General features: G+C 35.4%; 1 protein-coding gene, 2 long non-coding RNA genes and 1 other non-coding gene across 6 annotated transcripts; all 4 read right to left on the bottom strand.

Annotated features, from left to right (window-relative positions):
* Positions 1-8,099: 8,099 nt before the first annotated feature.
* TRNAA-CGC lies at positions 8,100-8,172 on the bottom strand. The gene has a single exon. It is a non-coding gene; the product is annotated as a tRNA-Ala (tRNA).
* Positions 8,173-11,334: 3,162 nt separating this feature from the next.
* LOC114176058 lies at positions 11,335-12,467 on the bottom strand. 3 transcript variants are annotated; one of them, XR_003602960.1, is made up of 4 exons: positions 12,352-12,467; positions 12,174-12,275; positions 11,740-12,014; positions 11,335-11,508 (listed from the first exon to the last, which is right to left on the bottom strand). XR_003602960.1 is itself a non-coding variant. In XM_028060964.1 (3 exons), exons 1-3 carry the CDS (start codon positions 12,373-12,375, stop codon positions 11,869-11,871), a joined length of 348 nt encoding a protein of 115 aa, XP_027916765.1. In that variant the 5' UTR covers positions 12,376-12,467; the 3' UTR covers positions 11,740-11,868. The 3 variants fall into 3 exon arrangements, 1 of the variants encoding a protein (XP_027916765.1); XM_028060964.1 differs by lacking the exon at positions 11,335-11,508 and having other exon boundaries at positions 11,740-12,090; XR_003602961.1 differs by lacking the exon at positions 11,335-11,508 and having other exon boundaries at positions 12,005-12,044; positions 12,352-12,465.
* Positions 12,468-12,661: 194 nt separating this feature from the next.
* Positions 12,662-13,467, bottom strand: LOC114176060. Its single transcript, XR_003602963.1, has 3 exons — positions 13,166-13,467; positions 12,839-13,087; positions 12,662-12,745 (listed from the first exon to the last, which is right to left on the bottom strand). It is a non-coding gene; the product is annotated as an uncharacterized LOC114176060 (long non-coding RNA).
* A 2,757-nt stretch (positions 13,468-16,224) lies between these two features.
* Positions 16,225-16,842, bottom strand: LOC114176059. The gene is made up of 3 exons (XR_003602962.1): positions 16,651-16,842; positions 16,456-16,502; positions 16,225-16,306 (listed from the first exon to the last, which is right to left on the bottom strand). It is a non-coding gene; the product is annotated as an uncharacterized LOC114176059 (long non-coding RNA).
* Positions 16,843-20,993: the final 4,151 nt, after the last annotated feature.

Here is a 20,993-nt window from a genome sequence, read left to right as displayed (position 1 = left end):
ATCACATGTCATCATAGGCCGTGGAACTATCAGAATTCAACATCCGCTATGAACCCCACGGCCCCATCAAAGCCCAGTGTCTCTTAGACTTCATCAATGACCTACAACAAACACCTATAGAGGACCAGTGGACACTTCATGTAGATGGTTCCTCAAATCCAAGGGGTGTCGGCGCCGACATCGTCTTAGAAAGCCCCAACGACATCCTCATTGAAAAATCCCTTCACTTTACTTTCAAAACGTCAAATAACCAAGCCGAATACGAAGCCATCCTCGTTGGCCTTTCCCTAGACCGCGAGGTAGGCGTCAAGAGATTAACGTGCAAAACCGACTCAAATATAACGTGCAAGCCCAATATATCATCAAAGAGCTACACAAAGGTATCTGTGGTTATCATTCCGGTGCACGCACCATGGCTACCAGAGTTCTTAGAGCCGGGTACTTCTGGCCGACCATAGAAGCAGACTGCCAGGATCATGTCAGGAAATGCAAGCCATGTCAGAAACATGGCAACCTTATTCACCAGAAACAAGAACAACTACACCACATACTGTCCCCATGGCCATTCGCTAAGTGGGGAATGGACATTCTCGGCCTCTTTTCACCTGGCAAGGGGCAGGTAAAATTCCTAATTGTAGCCGTCGATTATTTTACTAAATGGATCGAAGCCAAGCCACTAAATACCATCACGGCCCAACAAGTTCAACAATTTGTGTGGAAGGACATTATATGCAGATATGGTGTACCACATACCATCATCACAAACAATGGCCGACAATTTATTGACAAAGAGTTAGCCAAATTCTACACTGGCCTAGGCATCAAGCCCATCACAAGTTCTGTAGAACATCGACAAACCAATGGACAAGCAGAGGCGGCAAATAAAGTTATCCTCGTGGAGCTGCGCAAGAGATTGGATACCGCAAAAGGCCGATGGCCTGAAGAGTTAATAAAAGTACTACGGGCTTACAGATGCACCCCCTAATCATCAACAAACGAATCCCCATTCAGCCTAGTCTACGGCGCAGACGCCATGATTCCAGTAGAAATTGGCGAACCATCCCTACGCCGAGAACTATACGACCCAACCCACAATCACCAAAACATGGCCTTACATCTCGACCTTCTACCCGAACTTAGAGAAAAAGCCCAGATACGCAATTTAGCTGCCAAACAACGAGCTGCCAGGAAATATAATGCAAATCTATGTCCACGATCATTCGTCATCGGGGACCTAGTATGGAGAATGGCCAACAGTGCTAGAAAGAAGGATGACAAGTTCTCCGCCAATTGGGACGGCCCGTACCGCATATGCGAAGATGCAGGAGGAGGAGCTTATCGCCTAGAACAATTATCTAGGAAGAGATTCCCAACACTTGGAATGTATCCCACCTCATGTTCTACTTCAGCTGAATGTGTATTGTAATCGAACCAATACTTGTAACCCCGGGTGTACTCTTTTTCTTCACCGTGTCTTTTTTCCCTAAGTTCCCCACCCTTACCCTAAGTAAGCGACCTGGGTCGAACACCCTTATCTTGTGCTTAATTCGTTTAAGTTCCCCACCCTTACCCCAAGTAAGCGGCCTGGGTCGAACACCCTTATCTTGTGCTTAATTCGTTTAAGTTCCCTACCCTTACCCCAAGTAAGCGGCCTGGGTCGAACACCCTTATCTTGTGACTTACCGCGACACGCATACACCCCATATAAACAAAACACAACATACATAATAACATGTAGAATCTTAATCGCATTTAAACACAAGTGCAGTAATGTACCAATGTAGCTAAATGTACCAAATATTACAGACAAGCTCAAATAATATTCTTAAATCAGTTAAGACCAAAATCCTAGTCTGTGGGGACAGGTGTATCCTCGGAATCGCCCGCCTTCTTCTCCTCCTCCGCCACCTTCTCCTGCGCCTCCTCATTCCCATTGTCCTCATCCTCTTGGACCAGCTTCCCGTCAATAACATCCTTATTCACATCGAACCTCGAATCTGTTACGTCCATGTCTTGATGGAAAAAAGCCGCTTGACGCAACCCCTTCTCAAAACCATTGATGTGTTCCTGTATGATGCTATTCTTCAGAACATCCAGCTCACCAACAGCTCCATCATACTTGTCCTTCAAGTCATCGTAGTCCTCTTCCAATTCCCCTATCCTTTTATTCAACTTTTCCTCAGAATCCAAGCAACAAACCCTCCATGTTGCCAACCTTTTTCTCTACGCTTCCCAACTTTCCTTTGCCTTCTCCAACGCAGCCTTTTCCTCCTCCAGCTTATCCACCTTCCCCTGCAACTCCTCCACCTTTTCCCGGCCCCTCTCCTTCACTTCTCTCCTATAAAGGGACCCCACGCGCTGACTCAAAACTAAAGCCTTGCTCCCAAACTCCACCATTGTCCTCACAAGGTGGTCCACATCCATGCCATCAATAGAATTCAAAATGGTATCTGGGAGGGTAATCGAAATGTCCTTCCTCATAGATATTTATGGCAGCTCGATCAACCCAGATTCCGGCCCCTTCTCGCCACTGGCCGATCCTGCCCCACTAACCGACCCCGTTCCGAGCAGGACCGCCCTTACCTTCTTCACGTCTTTTCCCTTCCCGGGTCGAGGTGGTAACTCAGCCCTCTTCTTCGTCCCGCCGTGCACATGCACCTTCACCACGGAGTCTTGCAAGTTGGGAACATCAGTCTTCCTAGCTGCCTTGGCCTTAGCGGCCATCTCCTTCCTCAGTGTTTGGAAAAGCGCTAAGTTCTTCTTTCTAGATTGCGCCATATGCCCTAATATGATACATTACAATTTGGATCAAAACAACTTAGAATTATTAACACAGTTTAAGTAACAAACAGATACCTTCGATATCTATTATCAGATGCACCGAATTATAAGCTCTAACTAGGCCCTTAGTGGGCAACTTATCAATAAACTTCAACAACATCCCCACCACCTCCTTATCACCAGTCGACAACTCCTCCATCCCCATGTCTTTATACCGAGAGGGATTGCTGGTCAAACTAAAGGGAAACTTGGTACTCCCATCTGCATTGAAAAAATGAGCTTTGCCTCCTTCCTTGACGACAACCTTGAAGTACCCGTCTTTGAAATGCTTGAAAGACTGGGAAAAGGCATCCAGTCTGCTGATATTGGGCCGACTTATCAAAGATAACCAAGTAGTCGGCTGCCGGGGTCTGGTATCGTAAAAATATAAAAAAGCATAAGGAGTGGGCTCCAAATACAAGGATTGGCACAGGATGCGAAAGGCTTGCAAGTAGGCCCAGCTATTCGGATGCAGCTGTGTAGGTGCCACATTCAACGCCCGCAATACGCCCATAGTGAAGTCGTCTAACGGCAATCGCACATGAAGTTGAGAGAAATGACACATATACATGTAGAAAAACTTCTCGGTAGCCCCCTCCTGCCCATGGCATACCCGATTGATGGCACTAACCCTCTATAGGGAAACAATGTCCCCACTGACACCCTTGGAGACTACAGGTGTGTAGTTTAACCAAGAGTTCAGTAGACGGGACCACAGGAACAGGGATGATTGGCTGCGGACGTCGGCAGCCGCCCACCCATAGCCACCTTTTGCCGGCCAGTCACTTTCTGCCAACTCTTCGGGGGGATCTTCTCGAACCTCCCTTACAGTCTCCATTGGAATCCCACTTGTCACTACCCCAGAACTTGTACCCTCTTTGTCAAATCGTCTACTCTTACTTCTCTCCGACTCAGTACTCTCACTACTACTAGACATAGATAACGATATGCTATCGCTACTAGACATACCTGTTTTCGTTTTTACGGGAAGATGTCGGCTGAATTTGGGAACTAGTCGGACACTATGATGCGCACACAAGACCTCTGAATGCAAAACTCTCGTAAATGAACCAAGTAGCCCTTCCCCTGTTTTGAAACCTATATCTATAGTCCACAATCCCAAACGACAAAAACTTTTCCCGCCAAAATAATACCCCAGACCAATCGACACCATCATTGCGAAAGATTCGACCTTTAAAAACGGCGGCGCCAAAACGTGTTGATTTGACCCCTGACACCCCCTCACCTACCTTCAGACGGTTACCACTTTTTTAGCCTTAACATTGTTCATCACACTTAAAGGCTGAGGGACTGGTGTATCACACCTAGCCGGTTCCGTTAGCATACCAACACATATCACCCTTGACCGACAACTCCTATCGGAGAAGGCTGGGGGACTGGTGTACCACACCTAACCAAACTCAATCAAAGCAGCCAAGTGCTCAACCTAGGCTGAGTCAGTCTAACTTATACTGGACCTGGTCAATTTAACCATATAAATGATAAACCTCACAACATGCCAGAGACAACCCAAGTACACGACCTGGGCCGCCATGGTCTCGAACTTAACTGAACAAAGGCTAAAGTAACAACAAAATGGCCGACACGGATAGTGCGCGGCCAAGGACGACATCTGACAAGCCAAGAAGTAAACGGATCAGACCGCTCTCGAAGACTTAGTAAAATGGAGGTCCCCGTGTTCGATGAACCTTAGAGGCCTGGGTTAGGGCCCAGGCCCACTCATAACCCAGGCTGGGCCCAAGCCATGGCCCGGCCCATTGGATAAACGAACATCATTAATGCTCTATAAATACGCATGGACCCCACGAATTAAAGGTACGCATTCATTAATCTCTAATTTGACTTTCTGAGAGCTTTGACTTACTTGAGCTTCGGAGACCCTTCTACAGGTAACCCCTCCTGGGTTCAAGCTGACATGTATCAACCAGGGAGAGACCAACTGAAGAGATAGCGGACTACATGGTAAGGTGCTACTTGTGCCTAACTCATCTTATTTGTTCTCTGCAGGAACAATGTAATATGTTAAAAATTCATTTTTAATAAAAAAATATCAATATAATATTTATACAAATGATAAATTTGGTGTCAAATTGGAAAGAGACAATATTGTTCTATTTTGAACAAATGTAATAATTAACAAAAGGGTTAAGTATGTTTTTAGTTCCCAAACTTTGACTCAAAATTGGAATTCATTACTGTCTGAAACTTCGATACATTTTGGTCCCTAAACTTTAGAAATGAATGAATATAGTCCTTTTAACCCAATTATGTTAACTTTGTTTGACGTATCGAACACTTTTCATATTAATATTGGAGTTTTTTACACTGTTTGACACATTCTTGGTTCAATATCTACTGAGAAATATGTTCGACACTTCAAAAAAAGTTAACATAATTGAGTTAAAAGGACTATATTCATTCCTTTTAAAAGTTTAGGGACCAAAATATATTGAAGTTTCGGACAGGGACGAATTCCAATTTTTGGTCAAAGTTCAGGGACTAAAAACATACTTAACCTTTAACAAAACATAAGTTAATAATATACAATAATATTGTATGTTAAATAGTCATTTTTAATAAAAAAAGTATTAGTATAACATTTATATAAATAATAATTGGTTTCAAATTAGAGGGAGACAAATTGCTGAATTTTGAAAAAAAATTGGGAAAAAATTGAATCAAAGAGACATAAGTAGGAACTAAATTGAATCATATATATATATATATATATATATATATAGGAACTAAATTGAAATCGAGACAATGTGGCATTGCCTTGACATGTCATGTCACACCAGCGACCTAAGACGTGTCAAAAAAAAATTTACAAAAAAAATAAAAAATAAAAAATAAAAAAATTAATAAAACCATAGATTGACACATGGCATGTTGTTAAAGTTGTTAGTAACTTTTTTATAAATGACCTAATTGAGGTACTTTTTCAAAAGTTGGAACGCAATTGAAACATTTTTTAAAGTTAGAGATTAAGTTGACACATTCTCACAAAAGTGGGGACCATCCGAGTTATTAAGCGTTCTTTTACAATTTTATTATCAAATCCTTTATTTAATTTGTTTACCTTAATCTTCTTATATTATAATTTTTATTGTATTTGACTAAGCCTTTTAATGTATAGAGTATATAAGAACTAATTTGTTAGGAATCAATTATGTATTAGTTGGAAGACAACTTAAGGTTACCTTTCTATTTTGTTTGGGGTTAAGTATGTTTTTAATCTCTGAACTTTGACTCAAAATTGGAATTCGTCCCTGGTCGAAACTTTGATAAATTTTGGTCCCTAAACTTTAAAAATGAATGAATATAGTCCTTTTAACCCAATTTTGTTAACTTTTTTTTTAGGTTTCTAATACATTTCTCAGTAAATATTGAGCTGAGAATGTGTCAAACTGCGTAAACAACTCCAATATTTACTGAAAAATGCGCTCGAAACCTAAAAAAAAGTTAACAAAGTTGGTTAAAAAGACTATATTCATTTATTTTTAAAGTTTAGGGACCGAAATTTATCAAAATTTCGACCAGGGACGAATTTCAATTTTGAGTCAAAGTTCAAGGACTAAAAACATACTTAACCCTTTTGTTTGCTACTATCTTAGTTATGCTGATGTTGTTATAATTTATTAGTATTAATTTGATCACGTAAACGATAGTATTATCAAATTTAAATTAGAATATGTTCAAAGTTTTATGTTATAGTTGGCCTAGCCCACTCTAAATTTACTTTTTATTTTAATAATAAAAGACAGAACATGAAATGTCTCCCAATCCTTGGCCCCAAGAATTCCTTATCAACCACTACTTGCCATTTATGTCCTCATCATGCCCAATTGCAATAACAACATGGTTAAATTGAGTTCCACACTCGCTAATGGAAACTTTTCCCTTGTAAAACTCCTCGTCCAATCAACTTCTCTCGTTTGGTGGTCTATCTTGTCTTGACTCGTCTAGTCAATGTGTTTTACTAAACTTATCTTCTCAAAAAATTTTGCCTTAGTAGTTTTAATTCGTGTGGTAAACTTTTTTGTGTTGGTTCTCTACTCTTTACTTCTAGACTTGTTTACTTTGTTCTTTGTATTTGTTATACTAATTTTTCTTTTGATAAAGCTTGCTTGAAACTCGTCAACAAACATTAGATAATCAAATATAATCATACTTCATATTTGGTAGGTTATTAGACAACATTTGATCCTTGAATCGTCTAATGCGTACTTATTATAATCTAGTGATGACCAATTCTAATTTAGTCTAATTCCTATGCAAAACCTTACATTGATGTGTGTCACTAATTGGAGTTACAAATTAGTGTTTTTTAGTTGTGTATTTATGCTCATTTTCATTAGATCAACTTTGGACGTCATCAATTAATGTGTTAATAGTTTTGTTTGTTTTTGAGTGCAAAGGTCTAACAGTTAAATGCATTGCTAAGGATAATTAGTGTGTCACGTTTTTGTTTTTAATTAGTAGTTTGTAAGTCTTAAAAAAAAATCAAATGAGTCAATAAATAATATTATTGATTACACGAATAATATAACAAAAGTTATTTAGAATTATTGACACAGATAGACTTGTTGTCAACAAATAGATCATTCTACATAATTGTAACTTAACCAATCGAATAAGAAAAGAAAAAGCACATGGTAATAACTACCTTACGAGTGTTTGACCATGGACTTACATGGAAAACACTCCAAGTACCATTATATAGGTGTGTACCAATTGGCCCATATTACAATATTATTATACCTTGAAATAAAGGGCCCAATAATTGAATGATTCGAGTATAAGTACCATATAATATATTAACCAACTTGAAATAAGGGAAAGATAATATTCAATAGATATATACTGTTATTTGATAAAAATAGAATCCATTTACAAATAACAGAACAATGATAATATGTATTACTATTCATAAGCCTAAAAAAGACTATAAATACATGTCATCACGAGTATAATTATCTCAATCAGTTTTACTCACAAATACTCACCTTAAACCTCTTACTCCCTAGAGGTGATTTGGAGTTTGATCATACATCAACAATCAAGTTAGTCCACCCTCGAAGACTGCTTCGCCAAACCCTTCTCAATATTAGTTCTATGTTAATCTTTGTTTTAAAAATGTTTTAGAAACATGATTTATATTTTTTTTCTTTCAAAAGGCTATTGAGTGTGAAAAAAAAACTAAAATAAGAAGAATATATTTGGAGGACATGTTTGTCAAACCAAAACAAAAATGGAAATGGAGATGCAGGGGATCGAACCCTGTGCCTCTCGCATGCGAAGCAAGCGCTCTACCAATTGAGCTACATCCCCTTTTGAAAAGATCACCAAGTTCCTTAATTGTGTTTTATCATTTTTTTTATTTATTGAAACTATTCTTACCAAGAAATCTGGGTTGAACATGTTCAACACAAGTAAATGATTATTTGCATACGGTAAATTTTTTTATATCATATGTATATATAATTAATTCAAAAAGATTTAATAGCTTTTACAAATTAATATACAATCCACTAAAAAAATATCATTTATCTTTAAAATTTATTAATGTAAAAGACTAATATCTTAGTTATATACGAGAAATGTCTTATTCATATAAATTACATTAAAATGCATTGTTAAGGATCATTAGTGTGTTATGTTTTTGTTTTTGTTTTTAATTAGTAACTAGTAAGTCTTAAAAATGAAAAATCAAATATAAGACTATAAATAGTATTATTGATTGCATGAATAATATAACAAAAGTGAATAAGAATTATTGACACGGACAAACATGTTGTCAACAAATAGAGCATGCTACATTATTGTAGCTTAACTAATTGAATAAGAAAAGAAAAAAGAGCATGGTCATAGCTTCATATAGAAGGAATGAAAAATAAGCACTTAAGAGAGTAATGAGACCTTAGGGGGCGCTGGTGTCCTTGAGAATCTTCATGTAACCCTCCTCTCCCCATCCTTGGCCTTAGGAATTTCTTATCAACCAATATTTGCCATTTTCGTCCTCGCATACCCGATTGCAGTAACTGCATGGTTAAGTCGAGTTCCACACTAATCACCAGCGAAAACTCCTTCCTTGTAAAACAAAACTGCTTGTCCACTAGCATCAAGAATTACTGAGACAGGTTGGTTAGTCACTACCCGAAGAAGTTCGTCCTCCCTCTATGGAGGCACCGTCTGGAAACCTCTAATCCTAGCTACAAGATTCACATAATGGAAAGTATTAGTTATTTCCTTGTAAGGGTATTCTTCAATAGTTTCAAGACCTATGTTTTTTTATATACCCAAAGGTGTTTTCCAAGGATTCCACATGGCATCTGTGATAACGGGCATAATCCACCAATTATTGCTCAGACAACGAAATCAAGTTTCCAATTTTTATTTGGGTAATCCCCTCAACAATAGCCATAGATGAAAATGCCCAGCAAGTCCTTACCACCTCAAATCAAAGTGAAATATGTAGTAAAAACAAAGTATTTCAAAAGGAAAAAGAATTTTCCCAGTTTTGAGTCTTGGGACCGCCATGAAGATGAAGATGAGAAACGTGAATCTAGATTAGAGTTTTTATAGTGTGTAGCGCTTGCAAAAGATCTGAGTAAGTGTCTTTCCCTCTCACTGAAAGATCCGCACTCACCTTCTATTTCGGAGGTTCGTTGTTATCATCCTAGTGGTGGTTTATGTGAAGGATGGAAGGTTGAACCTTTCCCGCAAGGTTTGGATGGGGGACACGACTTTCGCAAGTTATACAGATTTTGTTAATTTATGATCGAAATAGACCAATCATAAAAAGCATAAAAACTCTATCATAGAATAAATTATCACAAGTATATTTAGAGTAGTTCCGAATACCCAAATAGCATAAGCAAACATGATTAGTAGTTAGGAATGATGTAGATGGAAGAGTGGGAAGACTGGTATCAGAACTGCGTGTGAGAGAATACTACACTCATCTTAGTAGGATATGCCTAAAAGACTGAATGCTAAAAAAAGGAGCACATATTTAATGTCTTATTTCTTTTTCTTAAAACTAATTAATAGGATATCAATTTTATATCCTTGCTAGTAGAGACCGGAGACCTCTCAATAGGTTACTGAATAATATCACAGACTGTTCACTGAACAGTCCAACCCATCATGGACCATTCATCAAAGACCCAAAATTATGTATTATCCATAAAATTAATAACAATATGCAATATAATTGATGCTGACAAATAATATAATTTATTAATTAATGTTAATCCACAATAATAACAAAACAAAGAATAATAATTTTATATAATAAAATTATATAAAATACAACATTCTCTCACTTGGATAACGTTATTTAATAAATTAATTATATAAATTACAACACATGCATAAATACCAATTAAGAAATATAAACATGAATTATAAAGATAATATCCAATAAGGATACATATCATATGCTTAGATTTCATAAATAATGGATAATAAATAAGACAAACATAATAAATATGTGATCCCAAAATGGTTCATACATGTTTATATGCTAAAAGAGATGCAATGAAAATGACATCAGTGATAAATTTACATTTCATGAAAATCATAATAATATAAAGTGTAAACCTCAAACTCCCACTAACCCAGTACATCAAAAGACTTAACCACACCCATATGAGTTACATGATTTTGAAAAAAAAAATCCAATAGTTAAGCCTTTAGTTAGTGCACTTGCTAACAAACAAAAATTTTATATCAAGATGCTTTGAGCATTAGAAAGTATGTTGTTTTGAGAGATATGCATGGCAGCAATGTTGTCACAATATATCATAAGTGGTCTATAAATACTTTCAACAATTTGAAAGTCAGAAATCAAATTTTTAAGCCACACGACTTGACAATAGCTTCACAACAAACAACATACACTAAAAAAAAAAAAGCTAAATTGTGGAGGTTTTAATTTCGTTTAGTGGGGGGTTTTTACCTTTCACAAAATAATTTGCAGGGGTTTTTCAAACCTCCACTGTTAGGTTCCCCACAAGTTATTTGTGGAGGTTTTCTATAACCCCTGGTATCATGTTTATATTGTGGAAGTTTTTTAATGGAGGGTTATAACCTCTCCTATTCATGACTATTATTTTGTAGAGGTTTAAAACCTCCTTTATTTCCATAAACCTATTTGATTCGAAAATTCCTATTTTTCATTTTTTTTTGTGGGGGTTAATACCCTCCTCAATTTGAGGATTATACTGTAAAAATTTTAACCTGTTTCGTTTGTATTATTTAATTTGTAGATTTAATCCTGTATTTTTCTTGCACTATTCAAATCTCATAAAAAAACAATATTTTGTTTGTAATTAGAATTTTCTATTATACTTGACAATGTATGTCATCATTTGAGGTACTTATATTTTTACATCAACAATATTTTTTGTAAACTTCAATCAAATACTTCAACCAAAGTTCTCAAATATATATCTTTAGAACTTTTGATTCTCAAAATCAACATATTAACATAAAAGCAATTTAAATTGAAACAATTACAACTTAATCCATACTTACTCAAAGTTCATAATACACTAAAATAGTTTCATCCTAAAAAACATCATCAACACCCTAAATGTTGCTACCACCAGATGATCCTCTTGTACCCATAGAAGACTCGGGCTCATTTGCATCACCGGTTTGCTGAAATTATAAAAGATAAATATTAGTTGCAAGAAGGACGTCAACCTCAAATCATGAAATCAACATGCATATACTAAAATAGTTTATTACTAGATCATTGACCTACACAAAAATCATGATTATTTGGTATCGATGATTAACTCACACCGATACAGTATAATTCTTGTATCAAAAATCACATCACAAATAAGTACCAAGATAATTTGTTTCCAAAGGCTGGACATAACTTACTTGTGGTTGAGGATCAAAGAAGGTAGTTAATTCATCAGGGATCTTTCCTTCCTTCATTATCATGTAGGCTTTTAGTGCACCCAAGGTGGTTTGAATTTGGGATTCTAAATTAGTGTACTTTTGTTGCCACTAATCAGAAGATGTTGATGATGTGGCAGCACTAGATGAAGCAATGCTTAAATCCGAAAGTTGAAATCTTGTATTTCTAAATGAGTTAGTAGGAGCTGCTCCTAAACCCATGCATCGCACCCTCCCAAAATGCTCTGGGCCTAACACTTTACCAACAACATCATTAGGGGAAACCTCTGATTCATCATTAGTGCTTTGAGTAAAACCCACTTCAATTTGTTCCTATAGGCATACAACAATATGTAGTGAAAACGCTAAACATTTAAGGAAAATGCACAAAAATATCACATTATGGTACAACTAACCGATATAGCCTTTGCCGCATCATTTACAAATGATCCATCCTTTCTTTTATGAGTATCAATGTATAACTTTCCCCGACTAGGCAGCTGTCCAGTTTCCAAAAACTAAATAAAAAGAGAAGTTAAGTTAAATAGTAAAAATTAAAAAATAGTAAAGTGTCATGTTAACTAATATCATTACCATCTCATGTCTTCTTCTTGACATAGGTTTAGAACCACCGGTATGAGGAATTACTTGCTTTTTGCGATTTTCTCTATTTTTTTTACAAATCTCCTATGAATAAAAAAATTGTAAGTTCACACAACAATAGAAAAATATCTACACAAACAATTCACAACATTCAAAATAATGTAACTTGTACCAATGTTTCCAGTTTTAGATGATAAGTAACAAAATGAGCCCATTGAGTTATGTTTATACCATTTGGCACATTACTTATGATTTCATTTTTTCTTTTCGTTAGATCATAGAACTCATTCCATAAATTCTGCCTATGTGCAACCCACTTCCTACCAAGAGTTAGTTTGCAATACCGTTGTGCACTAGCTTCACCAGTCTTAAAACAAAATCGAGGCTTTTGAAAAAAGAAGACATAGTTAGTGTGTAAACATTTGAGTAAATGTAACATTTACAAAAGATATAAGGTCAAACATGCATAAAGATATACCTGTAATATTTCCTTAAAGCATTCCAAGAAGTAAGTGTTAGGCATGCCTATTTTCCCAGACCATCTTTCAAAATTAATTGGAAACAAATTACAATCAATTGCCAATGTACCACAATATCCTGCAAGCACGCCTTGCCCTTCACCAATTGCCATGCCTAACATCAAAGTCCACAATGATGCGTTCCCCAAGAGGTAAGTTATTTACTTCTCTGACCTTCACCTTAATTTTCTTGATAACTCCTTCTAAGTCTTTAACCATAAAACAACTTACTTAACCATAAGTAAAATTTTAAAAATTATGGTCATGTAAAAATAAATATGACATACCTATTGCATGAACAGTCCAATATGATAAAGATTCACGTCGAACATGTTTTGTAGATGTTTCAGGTTGCTGTGAGTTCTCGGTGGGCAATGAGGAATCTATTGGTGGTGTTGTGCTCATTGAAGTGTGTGATGAGGTTTAATTTGTTGGTGCAGGATTTGTTGATGGTAAAGAATAGGCTGGAGGCTGAAGTGATGATTTTTGTGGATTTCGGAAACGCTTCACCTTTGGCATGGCTACATATATTTATGAGAAACCAAAAGTGAATCACAACAGTGAAAACTAGATATAAAGAATGCATGGGGATTATCCACGAGGAAAAAAAGTTTATTCAGTGAAACTGGGTCAAAGTATCTACAAATTAATAACTTAGTTTAAGAGTACTATGTAGTCTTAAGAAAGTAAGGGATTGAGAATTTTTGACAATATTTATTTCATGCTTCAAATAAGAAAAAAAGAATAATACAGCAAAGACTCAATGTTCTAAAAGAATCTTCGATCACACCACAAAAAGTTGAAAATAAATGCTACAATTTTGTTAAATCATATGTTAGGTCAGTAAGTCATGTTTGAAATAGAGGAAAAAAATAATTGAATGAGTGGGGAGGGTAGGGAGTGTGATACAGGAATCATGCAGTGTGGCCAAAAGAGTGCGGCCAAAAGAGAGAAAAGGAGTACATACGAAAGGTGGGTAGTTCTAAATCAAGGAAATTAGATAGTATTTTGGAAAATCAAATCCAAGGGTGAGACTTACCTGCAGCTTGATCACTTTCAGCTGGGGGAGTACAACAGGAAAACCAAGTGAAATCCAAGGGTGAGTACCCTCAAACCTATTTACATGCAATGAATTTGTCATTACAAAAGAAGTACATCAAGGTCATTCTTTGGTAGATGGTCAGTAAATTGACATTAACCAAGTTAACTTTTTCACATTTGAGATAGAAAACCAAAATGTACTGGACACATGTACAATACCATATAATATATACATATGGTAAATTTTAGATGTTACAACACACTGACATCACTGTAACATAATATATAAAATTAATATAAAGCCCAAATCTTAAATTAAAGGGGTGAATCAAAATTTCAAAACTGTATGAATCACTATAAACATAATAAAATACTCATTCAATTGATATGACATTCCTATTTATATTCGTACACAGTCTGTTTAGTTTAGCAAGGTCAAACTGAGGTTGTAGGGGACTTGGCTAGCATTTTTTCACTCACTTCTGGTCTTTTTAATACACTACTTTTAAAGTAGTAATGTTTGAGCTTATGATGTACACATTACTGTTTTTTCTCTCATGTTTATCCTCAGCTATCTTAATTAAAGTCTTATTTTATCCTCTCTCAAACAAAAGCCAAAATGTATTATACATGTTTCACTTAAAAAACTAAAAGTTCACACTTATAGATGTTGTGGCATGTTACCATTACATTATTATCTTGATAAAAGATACTGTTGAGTCTAGAGCACCAATATGTCTAGAGGACCACTTGTAAAGTAAACATGGAAACATAAGCAATACATGAGAATGCATGGAATATATTTATTTATAAGGAAAAGAAAGCACAAGCCATTTCATATTTATGTATAGAGTAACCATCTAACCCACTATTTATTATTTTTTGCCAGTCAAATTAAAAAAATGAAAATATACAAAATACATAAGAATATTCAGACCATTTTAGTAATTGAGATTACCTACATTTCAGCAGCAGGGATAAACTACCCAGAATAAAGTAATAGACATAAACATGTCCAATGGGATAAGATAAGCCACAACATATGACACATTAAAACAAGAGGTGATTTACCTCTTATTATAGCTTTAATCAATAGGAATAAAAAGAAGGAAATATAGAATTAACACACAAGATTAAATTGTCATAACATTATACGAAAAAAGTTCTAGTTTACACTTCAATATAAAGGTTAAGGAAAATAGTTTACTCCTTGATTACTTGTTACTTGGTCACAATAAAAATGATAACTTTATATAGTACAAAAGTATCCTGATATAAAAATTCAGTTTTCCATGTATGTAAAATGGAATCACAAAAGCATAAAACATGAAGAAGTTCATGCAAAGAAAGGTGTACATACGAGTATATGCCAAAGTTGCTCAGTACTCCATAGTTAGGAATTTCACCAGAAAAAAAATTGATAGTCAAGTTCCTAAGACAGGGAGGAAAAAATGAATCATAAAGTGTAGAAGCAAGCTCAAAGAATCATAAAGAAATAGAGAGAAAAGCAAGGATTGTGATATTATTTGCACATTTAGGTATTAAATTATCAGTGCCTCACATATTGAAGGACCAAATTGATGATTAGTGTTGTCTTGGTTAACCCTTTATAGGAACTAAACACATGATAGCTAACTCTGAGTAAGGCTGTTATAATTTCTGCACATACTTGTTTGTAAAGATGATAATAGAGTCTTTTGAGAGAAACTGAAGAAGTGGTCATGATTATTTTATTATATTTTTCAATTTAAACAATTCACAGTTAAAAATGAAACATTCACAGATTTCAGTGAGAGAAAAGGAATTGAGGACAAAACAAGCACTGTTGCCATTAAATCTACCCACACTAATAACAGATTAGCACCCAATACAATTGCAGCTATATCACACACTAACTACCTACACTAAAATACAAAAGAAGCACAATAAAGCTTTGAGCAAATCTAATGTAGAAGCAAGTATTCCTTCTCTTCTTTTCTCTCTCTTTATTGATAAGATATTACTACTTTTACAATACTGCCAGACAGAAGAGATAAGAAGACCTATACTTAATTACCAACCCCAAATGTTTAAATTGACTTTTTATTATATAAAGACAATTTACAGCTATCCCAGGACTTTATTTGGCTCTTTTCTTTATTAGGAATTGAACCCTAAAACTTCATTTTACTTTATTACATTCCAACCTTTTAAACCAAGTTGATAGGCTTAGATTCTCACAGCACACTAAATAACAAACAGTATATGACAAAGAGGGAGAATAGTGGCATTTGATCTCATCACTCTACTGCGTGGTGTAGACCTACCTCACTTGAAGGGAACACTGTCACAGCTTATAGAATTTGATTATAGAATTTGATGATTCACTTGATGAAAGTACCAAGTGACTGTAACAGAAAAAATCTTTTACAGCATGTCTATTTTCAGTTTCAGTTTCAGCATCATTTACAGAAAAAATCATGATGGATAACATAAAAGCACTGCAATTTATAGGAAATTAATAAATACTTCTTTAGGAGTGAACCATTTCACTTACAGTGCTCTTAGATCAGAACAATTGGTAAGTTCACAACAAGGTCAGACCTAACAGATGAAAAAAAATGCTTTAGATAGTTAAAGTTCACAACCAGAATGCATTTATTCTCCCCCCACAAAAAGGAAAAAAAACTAAACAAAAAGTATAGAAGAGAATTTGTAGCAGAGAAAAAAATAAGAGATTCATAGTTCTAACCATCCAGGGTGAGAGCAAGAGAAGAAGGACTGAAAACAACAGAAACCACCTGTGGAGCCTTCAATATATGCTCTCTGTTGCAGAATTGATTCTGACAAAATGAGGTTTATAAACTCTACAAGGACAAATTGGTTAACATCTTAATTATTGAGAAAAGTCAACTAAGAATATGAAGCAGAAAATTCTAAAGAAAATTCTTGACACCATTAATTCCAAATACTCAATTGCTCTATCCATCTTTTTCTATTGACAAAACCCATGAAGCAATAGATTGTAACTCAAGGAATTTGGCACACAACCATGCTTTGGCATTTTCTCCAAGACATCAATTGCTCTTCCCAGTAACCGTTTCCGGCACAAGAAGTTAATCAAGATATTGAAAGTAAAAACACTAGGGACACAACACTAGTTCTTATTTCCATCAGTTCTTTTTGAGACTCTCTCATACCCACTTACACAAAACTATACTAATAACAATCTCTTCTTCCTGCAGGTAGTTGGAGATTCCATTGCGTTGGGTGTAGGACTGTTGGGTGTACATCTTATTAATAACCATTAGGTCTTCATTGTTTATTAGTGGTACATGCTTGCCGAAAGATTTTTGCTCACTAGATAGTTAAAGTTCACAACCAGAATGCATTTATTCCAAGCATTTTTCAAAGTACCCAGAATGCATTTATTCTCCCCCCCCCCCCCCCCCCCCAGAAAGGAAAAAAAACTAAACAAAAAGTATAGAAGAGAATTTGTAGCAGAGAAAAAAATAAGAGATTCATAGTATATAAGTTATAACTTGTGAAGAGAACCAAAGAAGAAAGAGAACTAGAGAAGAAAGAGAATCAGAGAATAAAGAGTACACTTTTTATTATAGGTTCTTTATATATATGTCCTTCCTAACCTGAAATTGACAAGAGGAAGCAACATTAAGAAATCAAACATGAGTCAAGTATACATGCATTGAAAATAACTTTGAATATAAAAAATCATTACCTTTAAGAAAAAAATTATTACTAATTATTTTTTCAACTCATACATTTGAGTCAAGGATATCACCATCTAAATGGTTTGTAGCCAATTTCACATATTCATTGTCATTACTATAAAATTTCTCTAGCTCTTGATCTTGGTATGGCTCATTTTCATATACCTCTTCTACTATTTCTCCCATTTCATACAAATCTCTTGGCTTTAAATGCACAACAACACTCCATCCTTTATTGACCACATCATCTACATAATATACCATTTGTGCTTGAGATGCCAAAATATAAGGTTCATGTTCTTCACGATCTCCAATATGAATTAGTCTATCAAAGTTAACACAATTAAAATTCCATTGATCCTTTTTATATCCTCTTTCTCGTGTAGTATCTGCCCACTTACACTTGAAAAGAACAACTTTGAATAGACCATAATAATTAAGCTCAATGATATCCTCCAACTTTCCATAATAGGATAAGTCTACTTGCCTTAAGTTCCTGTCAACACTGCTTGATACACAAGCTGTATTAGATGTTAAAAACACACCACTATTTTGTGTTCTCAATCCCTCATCTCGAGTCAATGTTCGAAATTTAAACCCATTGATGTTGTACACAGTAAATCTGTTAGCATTTTCCAATGGACCTCGTGCTAGAAACTTTAAGTCATTAGACATTGTATTTGTTCTTTCTGGATTCATAATCTAAATAAAGAAGTTATGTTAGCCATAATTGAAAGAAAACATAGTAAATAACAGAAAGTGTACTATTTGATAACCCACCCGCCTTTGAAACCAATCAACAAACTCTTTATACACTCTAGTTTCAATCTCAATGGTTGAAGGTCGCCTTCCCCTTGAACTTCTTTTTATTAGTTGTCTAAATTCACTACATATATAATCGAACAACATGACTAATATAATTTAATTAGTTTAAATACAAATCACACACTTAATGTAGATTACTCACTCAACAAATGATGTGACTATTGCACAATTTAAAAGCACATATCGATGGGCTTGTAGTTTTGCATCTGAGTTAAAGTAAAATTCGAGGAACCTCCTACTGGCTTCCCACCTTGTGGGAAGATAGATGGCAGAAAATGCTCATTATCACCTGTTTTATCACAAACACGTCTTGGTCTATTGAACCTTGTCTCTATATCTTCAATGTATCTAGAACAAAAGGTAAGAGACTCTTAAGCTAAGTATCCCTCAGCTATAGAACCTTCTGGTTTTGCCTTGTTTCGTACAAAGGTCTTTAAATAACCTAATTCCCTATAATAATGAGAAATAATTAGAGTAAAAAACTTGGATATTTATGATAATGATACCTTAATCTAAAAGTACTAAGCATTACCTTTCTATAGGATACATATATCGATAATGAACTGGACCTCCAAGTTTTGCTTCCTCCACCAGATGGACAGTTAAATGAACCATAACTGTGAAGAATGATGGTGGGAATAACATCTCTAAGTGGCAAAGTGTTAGCACAATGCGATCTTGAAGCATTTCAAGTTCTTGTGGATTTAAACTTTTACTACAAAGGACTTTAAAAAATGAGCAAAACTCCACCAAGGTTGCAGTGACATGGTTTGGTAACAAATTACGTATTGCCAGCGGTAGTAATTGCTCCATAATAATATGGCAATCGTGACTTTTTAGCCCGAATATTTTTTATTGCACCTCATCAACACATCTAGAAATGTTACTTGAGTAACCATCCGGTACTATAACATTTTTCAAAGTATTGAGAAACAACTTTTTGGTATCACGAGTTAGTGAAAACAAAGCAAGGTGATATCTTCCATTATCATCTGGCCAAAGATCCTCTCTTATGCCCATTTCCTTCAAATCTTTCCTAGCATTTACATTGTCTTTCGATTTAGGCTTTTCATTTAACAAAGTATACACCAAATTGTCAAATACATTTTTTTCAATATGCATGAAATCTAAATTATGGCGTAACAAATTAGACTCCCAATATGTAAGTTCAAAGAAAATGCTTCTTTTTTCCATTGTTTAACTTCTTCTCTAGATCTTTTTCCTCTACCATCCAAAATTACTCCTCTCCCAAATGTAACATTAATATTTTCAACTTGCCTAAAAATGTCAGATCCTGATAATTTTAGTGGTGGATTCCTTGTTTCAGTGCTTCCATCAAAGCGAACACGATTCAATCTAAATCTATGGTTTCTACTCAAAAAGCGACGATGCCTCATAAAACACCACTTCTTACTATAAGGAAGACGACAAGGTTTTGCATCAAAGTTACAAGTAGGGCAAGTTAAACATGTGTGTGTGTACCAACCATATAAAATTCCTAGCCCAGGAAAGTCACTAATTGTCCACATAAGATGATGAAAGATTGACCCCAACCAAGGATGAAGGCACATGCTTAAGAAGACTAAGCATGTTTAGAAAGGAAGTTCACTAATCCTTCATCCCTTTCATTTGTGTTTGTTATTTTTGATTCCCTAAGTTGACTTAGTTGAATCAACTTTAGTTGACTTGTTGACCTTTGACTAGGTTTGACTTATTGACTATAGTTGACTTGACTTAAGCCAACATGCTAATCTATGTTTATTTGCTATGTAGGTTAATTAGGAGTAAGAAAGCAATGCTAGGTGGCGCATGGTGATTGGGGAGCATAAATGATGTGGAGGAGAGAGTAAAGCAAAGGCATAAAGCATAAAGAAAAAGGCATAAAGCAAGTGTACCTATGTACCTTTGGTCTCCTTTGTTTTTAGCACACTATGGCCACTTTCTAGAGACATATGAGACACATTCTTGATCTCCTTTTGTGCTAGAACGAAATTAGCCTTGCACACACCATAGTTAGCTCTTTTGTCTCTCATTTTTGTAACCTTATTTAACCTAGTTTCTAGAAGCTAGGGTTAGGTTTTTGTAGAGACATCCTTAGGTATCTTTTATTTGCTTAGAGGCCCCTAAACTCTTCTATATAAGGGGTGCTCCTAGACATGTAAAAGGGTTGAACATTTTGAAGTAAAAACACTCTTGTGTCTCAACCACTTGTGAGAGTTTCCTCCCTTGAGAGTGAAACTTTTAAGCCTTATCTTGCATAGCAAGTGGCGGCACACATCCACTCATCTTCAAGGTTGCCATGGCTTCTAGCCTAGTCTTGTAGTGGCGTGCTTCTCACATTTTTACCATTTCTTTCCTTTCCATTTTATGTTTTCTTCTTCCTTTAATTGTTCTTGGTTTTCTATGGTTTATGTGCTTTCCATTTCCTTTTTGTTTTGAATCAATTCATCATCTTATTCTCTTGAGCTTTGTGAAAGGAACCTTCACATCTAGATAGCTTGCTATCTTAATGTCCAGTGGGGATTTCGCTTAGCTTTCT

The sequence above is a fragment of the Vigna unguiculata genome, chromosome 3 (assembly GCF_004118075.2).
Source record: "Vigna unguiculata cultivar IT97K-499-35 chromosome 3, ASM411807v1, whole genome shotgun sequence".
NCBI classification, from domain to species: Eukaryota; Viridiplantae; Streptophyta; class Magnoliopsida; order Fabales; family Fabaceae; genus Vigna; species Vigna unguiculata.
This window is presented reverse-complemented; position numbering and strand designations above follow the sequence as displayed.

Excerpts from the sequence above, each read along its gene's own strand:
- LOC114176058 (XM_028060964.1), bottom strand. The coding sequence starts at position 12,375 with ATGTCAAGAAGAAGACATGAGATG. Across the intron at positions 12,276-12,351 it reads CAAGAAGAAGACATGAGATG|TTTTTGGAAACTGGACAGCT; the intron begins GTAATGATATTA and ends CTTTTTATTTAG. Across the intron at positions 12,091-12,173 it reads ATGCGGCAAAGGCTATATCG|GAACAAATTGAAGTGGGTTT; the intron begins GTTAGTTGTACC and ends GTATGCCTATAG.